At 40.4% G+C, this 12,480-nt stretch overlaps 1 protein-coding gene across 1 annotated transcript in view; it reads left to right on the top strand.

The window, feature by feature from the left end:
- Positions 1-10,489, top strand: part of nfs1 (NFS1 cysteine desulfurase) — a 30,147-nt gene extending 19,658 nt beyond the window's left edge. Inside the window, exons 8-14 of the mRNA XM_043686829.1 lie at positions 982-1,139; positions 1,960-2,065; positions 4,004-4,085; positions 5,784-5,867; positions 6,538-6,627; positions 6,732-6,912; positions 9,793-10,489. Coding sequence (XP_043542764.1) covers positions 982-1,139; positions 1,960-2,065; positions 4,004-4,085; positions 5,784-5,867; positions 6,538-6,627; positions 6,732-6,795 — 584 coding nt within the window. The 3' untranslated portion in view covers positions 6,796-6,912; positions 9,793-10,489. The remainder of the gene's footprint in view (positions 1-981; positions 1,140-1,959; positions 2,066-4,003; positions 4,086-5,783; positions 5,868-6,537; positions 6,628-6,731; positions 6,913-9,792) is intronic.
- The last annotated feature ends 1,991 nt before the right edge of the window (positions 10,490-12,480 follow it).

Genomic DNA, 12,480 nt, shown 5'->3' with positions numbered 1-12,480 from the left:
ACTCTAACATGAAACTAACCTACATACCCTTCATTTTACTGTCATCCATGTGCCTATCCAAGAGTGTGCGCTTAAATGTCCCTGATATGTTAGACTCTACTACCACCACTGGCAGTGCATTCCACGCACCCACCACTCTGTGTAAAGAACCTACCTCTGACATCTTCCATAAACTTTCCTCCAGTAACCTTAAAATTATGCCCCCTCATGATCGCCATTTCCGCCCTGGGAAAATATCTTTGGCTATCCACTCTATCTATGCCTGTCATTATCTTGTACACCTCTATTAAGTCACCTCTTATCATTCTTCGCTTCAATGAGAAAAACCCTAGCTGCCTCAACCTTTTCTTCATTTGATTCCCTTGTCAAACAATTGGTCTCCCTCTGCCCTAAAACTATTTGATTCTGCCTTCTGAGGAAGAGCATATCAAAGTTACACATCCCCAGAAGAGAGAAAATTTCTCTTCATCAGTTTGAAAACTCTTCCTGGGTCAGGACTCAAGGTGACTGGAGAAAGGATGCTTTCCTTAGTGGGACCATCTTGCATATTTCGATCAAATCACCCCTCACTCTTCTAAACACCAATGGAAACAAGCCCAGTGTGTTCAAGCTAGCCTTTTATAAGATAATGTACAGATTTGTAGTATCAATCACATGAACCTCTCCACCCTATTCACATTTATTTTAAAATAAAGAGACTTCATATGTAAAATAAATATGCAGAGCATGGAATGGATAGGCAGCCAGTTTCAGGTGAGTGTATAGCTGGAAACTGTTCCTGCATGATAGGAAGAGATTATAGTGACATGAGAACCTGTATTAATTCATGGGGCCTGGAAGTTGGGCAAGAATGAGATGACAACAGGAGCATATGGGCCTTTTATGCAAGATGCTATTTGTAAGTATGTTATCTTGGGAGTGAGTGATATTAGTTTTGAATGTTATTTGTGATTAACATTTGTATTTGTTTGTGTCTATTAGGTGTGGGTGCATTTTACATCCGGCGTCGGCCCCGAGTACGAGTGGAGGCCATTCAGAGTGGTGGGGGGCAGGAGCGAGGCTTGCGCTCAGGAACTGTTCCAACTCCTCTGGTGGTTGGGCTTGGGGCAGCATGTGAGGTAGCCCAGCAGGAGATGGAGGTAGGCAAACCGTTGATGAGCATTCTGCTTTAATGGAGGGAGAAAAAGTAATTTTTCAGACCCTATTTTGTGATAGATGAATGTGTATTGTATTGTCTTGGCGTACTATACCAAATTTTGTTGTGTTTTCAGCCATCGATCCAAACAAATATAGTGTGTGTGTGTGTGAGAGAGAGAGAGATGGACCTACTCTGATTTCTTGATACGTTTCTAATTCAAATAATGTCAAAGGTTGTTTCTTACACCAATGTTATTGGTCTAAGTTATTGACATTGGTATATGCCATATTTTCTCCTGCTCCTTCAGGCCTCCTTGAGCCCCTCGAAGAAGTCATTTCAAACACCACCGATTTGCTTGATACAAATCTTGGGCACATTTCAGACTGAACCACTAAGTGAACCTAAATTGCCATCTAACTATGATGGTATCAGAGGTGCAGATTGTAGGTTTGGCCGCATGTTAAAGATTATTCCTTCTTACCATAGTAAGAGTGAGCCTGATGGGTTATTTGCTAGTACTATTGACTAATAATATCCATAGCTGAAAGTTGCTAGTTAATGACATGTATTCCATTATTAATCGGAGATTCCAAAGAGTAATCCGTTCTTGCCAGTAATTCATTCTGCTTGGCGTTTTCTGTTGTGTCTATACTTTGTGTCCTTGTCCATTGTCCACCTTCAAGAAATGGAGAGGCACTGTTATCCCCACTCCTTTAATCTGGTGCTCTATTTCCCTACGCACATTTGATGTATCTCCTAAAGTGCTTTGTGCTGGCTTTCTGCAGATGGGCTTTATAACAGAGCTATGCTTATTCCTGCAGTATGACCATAAGCATGTGTCCAGTCTAGCCAAACGTTTGGTGATGAAGATAATGAATGGACTCCCTGACGTGGTTATGAATGGGGATGCAGAGCAGAGATATCCAGGTAACCTGATTCTACTATATGAACTTGAAAATTGACATATAGGATTTACAGAAGTAGAACATACCTAGGATGTTTCCAACTCTTCTGGAGCAATCTAATCTCATTTCATGACTAGTGGTGTTGAAATGCCCATCAGCCATGATTGAATGGCGAAGTGGACTTGATGGGCTGAATGGCCTTACTTCCACTCCTATGTCTTATGGTCTTATAATGGAAATATTTTCTTGGGGGAAAAAAGAGTGCATAACCTAGCACAGACACAGTGGGCTGAATGGCCTCTATTTGTGCATATAAATCTATTTGTCTTCCCACGTGGCTTCTATTCCACCAGTGTATGGAGAGCTTGAGAGGAAAGCGCAGGATACAATGACTAGCTCAATTTTTTACTGAGTTTGCAGATCCCAGTTAAGATAAATGAAAAACACTGAAAATCTGGAACATAAACACTGAATAGTCAGCTGACCAATCTGTTTTGGGTATAGACCGATAATTAGAATTGAAAGTTGAACAAGTATTTGCATCCATTGGTGCCTTTTAAGTTAGTGCACATCACAAATTGTGCAAGTTTACAGGTACAAAATAAATTGGGACGGGAAAATGATGGTATTTTATCCTGTTTTGCCACAGGTTTTAATATCCACTTGTCTCTATTGCGTTTTAGGTTTAAAAACTAAATAATCTCTGCTCTCTCACCCATCTCCAGCTTTTGGAAAGACTGTTATGGAGTTGGGGAAATTCATTTCTTTACTTGACTTATCACCCTGATGCCTTGCTTTGGATGCTTGGGATGAATAACAAATGTTGGTGCCGTCAGTGATACCAACATCCCTTGAATGATTTTTTTAAAAAATCCACTGTTGAGAACAAGTTTCTATTTCTCAAACTGCTATTTGATTATAGTCTGACGCAGTACAAATAAATCAGTCAAAACGTGTGGTGCTGGAAAAGTACAGCCAGTCAGGCAGCATCCGAGGAGCCGGGGAGTTGACGTTTCAAGCATAAGCTCTTCATCAGGAAGTTTGGTGGGGCAGGGGGGTGCGGGTTACGCGGCAGTGGCACATGTGGCCTGAGAGATAGATAAATGGGAGTGGAAGGGAACTGGGAATATAATAGGTAAATGAAGGGTTGATGGTGATAGGTCGACTGGTGGGTGGAGCAGATAGGTGGGAAGGAAGATGGACAGGTAGGACAGTTCAAGAGGGCGGTGCTTAGTTGGAGGGTTGGATCTGGGATAAGATGGGGGAGGGGAGATGAGCGAACTGGTGAAATAGACATTGATTCCCTGTGGTTGGAGGATTCCAAGTCGCAAGATAAGGTGTTCTTTCTCCAGTTGTCACATGGCTAGGATTTGGCAGTGGAAGAGACCCAGGACTTGCATGTCCTTGGCGGAGTGAGTGGGTGAGTTGAAGTGTTTGGCCACAGGGCAGTGGGCTTGTTTGGTGCGAGTCCCGGAGATGTTCTCTGAAAAGTTCCATAAGTTGGCATCCGCCTCCCCAGTATAGAGGAAACCACACTGAGAGCAACAGACACAGTAGATAAGGTGTTTGGATGTGCAGGAAAATCTCTGCTGGATGTGGAAGGATCCTTTGGGCCTTGGATAGAGGTGAGGGAATGGGGGAAGGCATGGGTGCAGATTTTACACCTCTTGCAGTGGCAAGGGAAGGTTCGGGAGTGGAGGGTGGGTTATTAGGGGTGAGGGTTTAACGAGGGAGTTGCTGAGGGAATGGTCTCTGCGGAATGCTCAAAGGTGTGGGGAAGGGAAATATATCTCTGGTGGTAGGGTGTGACAATATGTGTCAAATGGCGGAGGATAATGTGTTGTATCCAGAGGTTTCAACTCTCCTGCTGTTTCCAGCGCCACATCTTTTGACTCTGATCTCTAGGATTTGTAGTCCACACTTTCTCCACAGTACTAATAAATGTTTGTTTACCTTGCAGGCTGCATTAACCTGTCATTTGCATATGTGGAAGGAGAGAGTTTGCTGATGGCTTTGAAAGATGTAGCTCTGTCGTCGGGAAGGTAGTGTATCGGGCTGTCCTCAAGTTTTGCCTATCCAAATATCAGAGCTAGGCACCTGAGAACCCACGTTCAAAGCACCTCAAAGCCATACAATTTCTAAATTTAGATTTGGCTTAGTATTACATTGAATTTAACTGTACAGCACAGGAACGGGCCCTTCAGCCCTCCATGTCTGTGCCAACTACGATGCTATTCTAAACTAATCCCATCTGCCTACACATGGTCAATATCCCTCTATTCCCTGTCTGTTCATGTCTGTCTAAATGCTTCTTAAACATTGCTATTGTATCTGCTTTTACTGCCTCCTCTGATAGTGTGTTCCAGGAACCTATCTCTCTGTATTTTAAAAAAAGTTTCCTTGTAGATCTCCTTTGCTTCAAACTTTCCCACCTCAAATTAAATCTATGTCTCCATAATATTTGATATTTCTACCATGGGGAAAAATATTCCAGCTGTCCACCCTATCCATTCCCCTCATAATTTTCTATGTTTCTATCATGTCATTCCTCAGCCTCTGCAGTTTAATCCAGGCAACAACCTGATAAACCTCTTTACACACAACATTTAAAATAGGCCATTCTGCCCAACTCATCCATTTTGGTGGAATGACACTGCAAGTAACACTCCAATTCATCTAATCTGATTCACATAGTCTTCTCTTTCTTTCTCCTTCATTCTTTACTTGACTCCCTTAAATGCATCTATTTTGTTGTCCTCAACTATTCCTTTTGAGTTCCACGTTCTCTCTGGCTTTCTCTGAAATTCTTATTGGATTTAGGAGCGATCTTATACTGACGCCCACTTTTTTCACTACACACACACACAGATACACATGCACACATCTTTACCCACCACAAAAAAAAGTGAAAAGCTTCTCAGAACAGACATACTTCCTTGTAATCTTATAAGATCAGCCCCCAGAATTGTTGTATATGAATATGTAGTGCTGTTTACATCTAAACAGTGGTGTTCATATGGGGTGTTTGGATTGGAATGTTAATAAGTGACAGGATGGGATTGATTAAGTAAACCATCTAGTGGATGACGCAACATTAAATGTAGAAATTTTACGATGAAGGGCAGCTTTTTATCCTTCTACGCAGGATTAAGAATCTGCGGAAAAAATGACCAGAGCTTGTAGTTGAAGCAGAAGACATATCAACGTTGAATTATTTTAGGTAGCTGGTTGAAAGTGGGGAACAAAGGCATGTGCATGAGATTAATGAAGGATAAATACAAACATGAACAAGTTTTGTTGAATTACTAATTCCTGTGTTGTAACTGTTTTAAATGTCATAAGCTACACTAAGATGAGTCAACTCTGAATGAAAGATTTGAATCTGGAGTTTCTATATCTTTGCTGCACAGCTTTACAAACTGTGCAGCCAGGGAGGTTTGGGTTGTTAGTTTTCTTTTCTCTGTAAATGTGATGCACCCCTCCTACTCCATGTTCCTCAGAACATCAGAGATTGCAAGTGTGAGAATTAGTAAAGGTTTTAAATGATGGCTAAAGTTTTGCACAGTGTTGTTTTTCCTCTCTATTTCTTGCGCTTGCTCTCGCTCTATACATTAACCCCCTGTAACAATTCACGTGGATCGTATCAATATACATGAGGACTTGTGGTGAAAGTAGCATTTTAAGTTTTAACTTTTGGTTATAATTCTTTATTAATGCTTCATTGTTTGTTTCATTTATAGTGCCTGCACGTCAGCTTCTCTTGAACCTTCCTATGTGCTGCGAGCAATTGGTGCTGATGAGGATTTGGCACACTCCTCAATCAGGTGTGATATTAGGACGGTTACTTCTCTTGCTCCTCGTTCTTCCTTTCTGATTATGGATATTTGACTTGATTGTGGGAAGCTATTCATTGTCTATGAATTAAATGCTTTGAGAATATAGCATACTGTATGCTGCCCCTCATCTTGAGTTGAACATAGAATATTCATGTTGTTCTGTAGCATCAACCTTTACCAACCACCGTACTGCACCTGTCAAACCCATTAATGTATTTGATCACCTTGAACACCTTAATTGCTCGCCCACTATATTTGAATTGAAAAAAAAATCCAGTTCTAGATACAGTGCCTCAAATTCTGAAATTAAAAAAAATATTTTTGTTTCTGCTCCCATCCCCTGAAAACAGTGAACCATGTTGCAATGGCTGTCTCTAAATGAATGTTCCAATAAGAGACTTGACCTTGAGATTTGTCAGGTTACTTACCCATCCCTAGGAAGTGGAGATATCTCTCCATTATAGTCAAAGAAAACTTTACACTCATTTTGTTTAATGTGGGGTGTTTTATACAGCAACTGTAATCCAATGATGTCATAAATTCTTCTTTGGTTCTTTCCCTTCCTGTCACTGTCTGCATCCAGAACTGCTTTCTAAGAAGAGTACACTTTTTTTTGTGTTTTTTGCATGCTGTGTGACACTGTCTCTTTTATTTGCAGGTTTGGGCTCGGGCGTTTCACAACAGAGGAGGAGGTGGACTACACTGCAGAGAAGTGCATCCAGCATGTGCAGAGGCTGAGGGAGATGAGGTGCAGTGTTGCTTTTGTTAACCAATGCTAGTGTATATTTTTATTTTGAAAGGAAGCTGGTGAGTTTTCACCCCTCCCTGATTTTTGTTTCCCCTTTCTTGCAGTCCTCTTTGGGAGATGGTACAGGAGGGAGTGGACCTAAAAAATATTAATTGGTCTCAGCATTAGAACATCCTGAAAAAAACTGACTGTTGGAATGTCGTCATGTTCAGTGGCCAGAAGATAGCCAATTCGGGATTCTGCTCGCAATAATCTGCGGAACATTATTAGTTTACATATGAATAGGTAAATGAAGATGAACTTGATATACCTTCAGTATCAAGTCTGAGAGTGCTTTCTGGCAAACAGAGAATTTTGCTCTGTCTTGTTGTAGTATATTGGCATGGTTTATGCAAGCTTATAATATATTTTTTTTAAGCTGATGATAAATGATTCACTGTTCTTTTATTAAGAAGTATCTTGCACGTGGACATTGAGTAAAATGCTGCTGCTTGCTAGTCGATGTGCCTTAACCTGTTGGGATTCAATCAGTTTCTCGGAAGCATCCGTGCACCTCTTTCAAATATTGGTCATCATAAACTCAGCATTTGCCATTCTGAGCCCTTTTAAACCAGAACAATCTCTGGTTGAAAACAATTCCCAATGCTTGCAGTGCTAGTTGTCACATTGATCACATTGGACTATGCTACTGTTCAAATCAGTTAGTCTGCTCCAATCACTGTCCAGCTCTACAGTATATGGGCAGTTGGGGCTGCAGCATGAGGAGAAGAACTGCAGAGACTGGGGATGTGGAGGGTGGGTAACACAGACCTACCAGTGAATATTCTATGATGTTTTGGAGGAAAATGAATTTGATTATTCTCTGAACTGTGCAGTGATTCTGATTGTGAAGTTATTGGTATTTTTGAATGGTACAGTTTAGTAGAAGAGACGAGGGGAAGCAAGTTAAAATAAAAAGACACATGATTCTGATAGGGATGGGGAAGAAATGCAGGTGCACAAAGAGCTGGGAGTGCACACATTGTTGAAAGTTGACAATGTTGGATGTTCAGCTTTGTAACGGGAGGCTTGGGAGTACAAAGACACTGAATTATGATGAACCTTTTTGGAGTGCTCTCAACTGGAGTGTTGTGTTTAGCTCTAGTTTAGAAGAATGTGATTGGCTTTGGAGAGGGTAAGGCAGAGAATTGTGATATTGGTTTCAGGAATGGGAGACTTCAAATAGAAGGATAGATTTGAGAAGCTGGCATTGTCTGGTCTTGAAGACAGTGTTGAGTAAGGTTTCCTTCATGCTGTGTGTAGACTGAAATCATTCCAGTAGTTTGAAGACATTAGATAAAGGACCAAAATATAGATGAGGAAAACTCTATGCAACAAATGATCAGGATCTGGAGTGCGCGTGCTACAGAGGAGCAGGAGGATTGGCTAACTTACTCTTGTCGTTGATTGACAGATGGCCTGAATGACCATCTAAATGAAATGGAGCATATTCCCCATCTAGTGGTAGAGGTATGCAGCTGCAGATAGTTTTAAAAATGGAAAGATCTTATTAAAATGTCACCTGCACATTTCACCTGTACTAAATTAGTAAATGAAATTCAAGACATGAAAAGTACAGAACTGTTCGTATCAAATAATCCCAGTAATTAAATGCAAAACTTTGTGCAGATCAAGTTATTTGCTGACAAAGGAAATACAAAACTGTTCACTAATGCGTGAGAGCACACAGGTTCTTTGTTAATGAGAGGATTTGAAAGATTATCCTGTAGAAACTATCTGTGAAGGTTTGCAGTGTGCAGGAGTTGGTCACCCTGCAAACCACTGCAGTGAGAACTTTGGGACTGCAGGAGTTTCAGGAGGGAACTGTGCATCTAGAAAATAGTGGGATTGGCCTGCAGAATCAATCGCTCAAAAACAAAACTTGATTTTACAAACAGGTTTCCAGGATAAAGGTTGGCAAAGTGCTTGCTTTCTTGAGGTAGTGGGATGATTTATTTACTGCAGGCATGACTCTAATATCTTTGAATGGTGTTGCTCAAAAGGATACATCTTCAATTTTGCACATTTAAAAAGATGAAAAATATATCAGATCTGCAGTCTTACAATCAGCAACAAAGGAACATTGCCAGGTCTTTTGAAACTGTATGAAGGTATCACTTCTGTATTCCTTATTTCACCAACACATTACATGTTAGATTTCTTTTTTGACTCTTTTTAAAATGCTGCTGTTTGAGGTGCCTCCTGGATTGCACTTCCTCCAAGTTTGTTGCAGGCCTGTCACCCAAGCGTGGAGTTCTTGTGTTAACAAGTCTCAATTAGTTTCTTGTCCAGTGCTCTCACCCTCACAGAAGTTCCTATCCAGTAGTGAGGAGTGAGAATGAGTGTCGGCCTACATTCTCTGCTCTGCACGGAAACTTGAGTGGGCTCAGATGTCGTGTCCAGCTGCGCCAAACCATCACCCCAACTGTTCTGCTACTAAGTGTGCAGAAGTCAGAAAAACATTTTTTTGCCGCATCTTATGATTATCCTCTTGGGTATTGCTCATAACAACAGTGTCCTGCAGATGAATTTGATTCCTGGAATCTCCAGAACAAGCCTGATGCAGTTGTAACCTTAGAAGTACCATCTGACCCAACCTGTTTCTATGGATTTCAGTTGAATTATCTGGCACCAAAATTTACAACCCATTCAACAGATGGCTTTGAATAAAAAATAAAACTAGAAAAAAGGGAAGTGTTTATATCTATTCTTGATCATCTCTTGCATAATATTTTCCTCAACCTACACAATTGTATTTTTTTGCAGGTAAATATATGGGCAGATGTGCAAATATGTGGGTATATTCACATTCCTCAGCTTTTTAAAAGTGAAGTCTTAAGGATTTTACTGCTTAATTCCTCTCTCATTCTATTCGAGCCATGATGTCAGACATCCTAGAGACAGATAATGACCTGTTTGGTTCTCTGCTCTTGCAATAAAGCATCAATAGTTCTATATAGTGCTTATGGGTGTGTAGGTGTTTGAGGATAGGAGAGAGGTTGTTTCCTGAGATTGATCTGGGAGGCTGAAACAAAATACCCCTAACAGGAGTGCCATGTACCCATTCAATGATATCTCCCTGAGGGTAACCTTTACTCACTGACAACCTCTATATCACCTCTGCAGGGAAACCACTAGTCTGGCCTTCTGATAGAGGAACAAATGTACCCGGACCTATGACTTTCTAAGTTTGAAAATGGAGCAGTGATTCATTTGACAAGCTGGATGCATTCGGAGCTGTATGGTTATAGGGCAAAATGAACAGATGATTAATTTTCATGTTCCTTAATGTCCTGCTATAAGAATACTACAACATAACAGCCTGCTTTTTGATAAACATTTTAAAATAAATTCTGGAAAGTTAAATTAAAAGATCACCTGGACTCAACCAGCTTTTGTGATTCAGTGGAGTCTCCCCAGTCTGTTTGGGATTGAGTCATACTCTGGGAGTAGAATAGTAAATTGGGCAAAAATCTCTACATCTTTAGTTTGGAATTTTTACTTCTTGTATGCCACCTTATTGGCACTGAATGATACGCACAACTCATTCCTTTGTCATGTTGTTCTTTAAAACTTTGAGGTTCTCGAGACCCATGATGTATAATGGCATGCTGCTTTTATGAAATATCTGTACTTTATTTCCCAACTTCACTGGTGTTTTCTGTATGAGATTTGTCATTAAAAGTTTGTTTTATGTCTTTCAAATGGATCCCTCAACGCAAAGTCAATGTGCAGAGCCGTTGATGCCATTTAGTAAATTAGATGTATATTTTCTTCAAGCAAGTGATTCTTGTACTGCCCAGAATAAACCATTTTGAAACCATGTAGTCACAACCAGCAAAGCATTCTTTGGGTTTATTTTTTGACAGATTCAACTCCCTTTCAGTCGTGCATGACTACATTTTCTAGGCTGTAGTGGTGATGGTATGGAAGATCACTTCTGCAGAACTGGAGTGTGCAAATCAGAATTGAAACTAGCCCAGTTGTTAGCATGCTTGAGTCTGGAGGTAAGGGTTCACATTCTGATGCAGAGACCAAACAAAATTAAAGATGGCTTCAAAGCAGCTTTCCCACAGCAGATTTTTGGATAAACCAAAGTCCCACCTGCCCTCTTTGTAAGTATGAAAGAATCCCATATCTGTCTCGAAAGGAGTGAAATTTTCTCCAATGTTCTGGACGATATCCCTGCATGTTGGAGCTTACTGTGTGTACATTGGCTATAGTGTTTCCTACATTACTGTAGTTGACCACATTTCAAAGATACTTTGGAAATTTTCATAAGTCACCATCAAGACCACAGATTGATGATTGTTAGTTGAGGAAGCTAAGTTGCCAACTTCACTGTGCAACTCTGATTGCATGGTTGTATTAAACATGAAGCTACTTGCTCTTTTCAAATAAACTTTCCATCATCCAGAAGAAATCAACTCGCTTGATTTGCACCACATCAACCACCTTCAACATTCCCTCCTTTCACAATGCAGCATTGTGCGCCATTTACAAAATGCACTACAGTAACTTGACAAGGCTCCTTTGACAATACATTGCAAATGCACAACTATCTGCAGTCCTTACTGTCTTCTCAACCATTATTGCTTAGAACGACAAGGTCAGCAGATACATGGGAAAACTACCAACTGAAGGTTCATTTCAGGCCAAACAGCCTCTTGAGTTGGGACAATATTGCTGTTCCCTCACTGTCACTGAGGTCAAAATTCTGGAACTCTCAAACATACTGAAGCCTGCACGATAGGCTTTATATTTGAGTTCAAATCCCAACATGACAGTGGGAAAAATTTAATAAACAATGAATAAAATTTCTAGTCTTTACAATTATTACTAGAGCCAATTGATAAAGAAGAATAGATAAGAGGAACACTGGATGTCTATTTAGTTTATATCAGTAGTATTCATGTTAGTTGAGCAATCAAGTTTCTTGGCTTTGCAGGTTAACTGACATTCTTTGGGGGTGTTTAATGATGTAATATATTTTCTTCTTGCAGTGCATGGGTGTCTAATGTTTTAAAATTGTAACCTTTACAGCATACCAGCTACCGTCAACATATCTGCATGCTAATAAACAGACTCTAGGTGCATTTGCTTGATTTTTAACCCCTCTTTTCTATATTTCTAGTAGGGTAAAATGCAAACATACATTTTAACTCCTGTCGATTGTCTGGAATATAACACATAGGATATATTTTCACTTTGATAAGAAGTAATTAGATTACCTATTTATTTGAATTCACTCTTCTGAAATGTCATTAGCTTCCTACATAATGCAACATTCCAGGGGGTCTTGCAGGATATCCCAGTGAATTTCATTCTCAGAAGTTACATTACAGCCAGTCTTAGCTTGCAGTCTTTGCCTTAAAAAAATGACTTGTCCAAAATTTCAATATGTCCATAAGTAATTCGGTGTCTGATCCATTATCGTGAAACTACCCATTCCCCTCTGTCCTATTGAAATCCTGCACTGACCCCTGGACAGATCACAATACTTCCAAGTTTTGTACCATTTGCAAATTTTGAAATTGTGCCTGTACACCAAATTCTAGGTGATTAATATGAAAAAGGAGATGGTACGGGAAGGGTAACACTAGGCACACGGACACAAGATGGCCGCTGAGCCATCAGTTGGCCAACTTGATACCAAGACGGCTGCCCGATCACAATATGTAGACAAACAGCAGAGCAGATACAGGCACGCTGCTTCAGGCTACCAGACTGCCAGCACAATGCACTCACAACCCAGTTGATTAGTTTAAGGCAGGTGGGGGAGAGAATACACATGAGTAATGAACACTGCTCGCC

Source organism: Chiloscyllium plagiosum, unplaced genomic scaffold, assembly GCF_004010195.1.
Source record: "Chiloscyllium plagiosum isolate BGI_BamShark_2017 unplaced genomic scaffold, ASM401019v2 scaf_10529, whole genome shotgun sequence".
Classification (NCBI taxonomy): domain Eukaryota; kingdom Metazoa; phylum Chordata; class Chondrichthyes; order Orectolobiformes; family Hemiscylliidae; genus Chiloscyllium; species Chiloscyllium plagiosum.
Note: the sequence above shows the minus strand (reverse complement) of the source record. Positions and strands in the feature narration are given on the sequence as shown.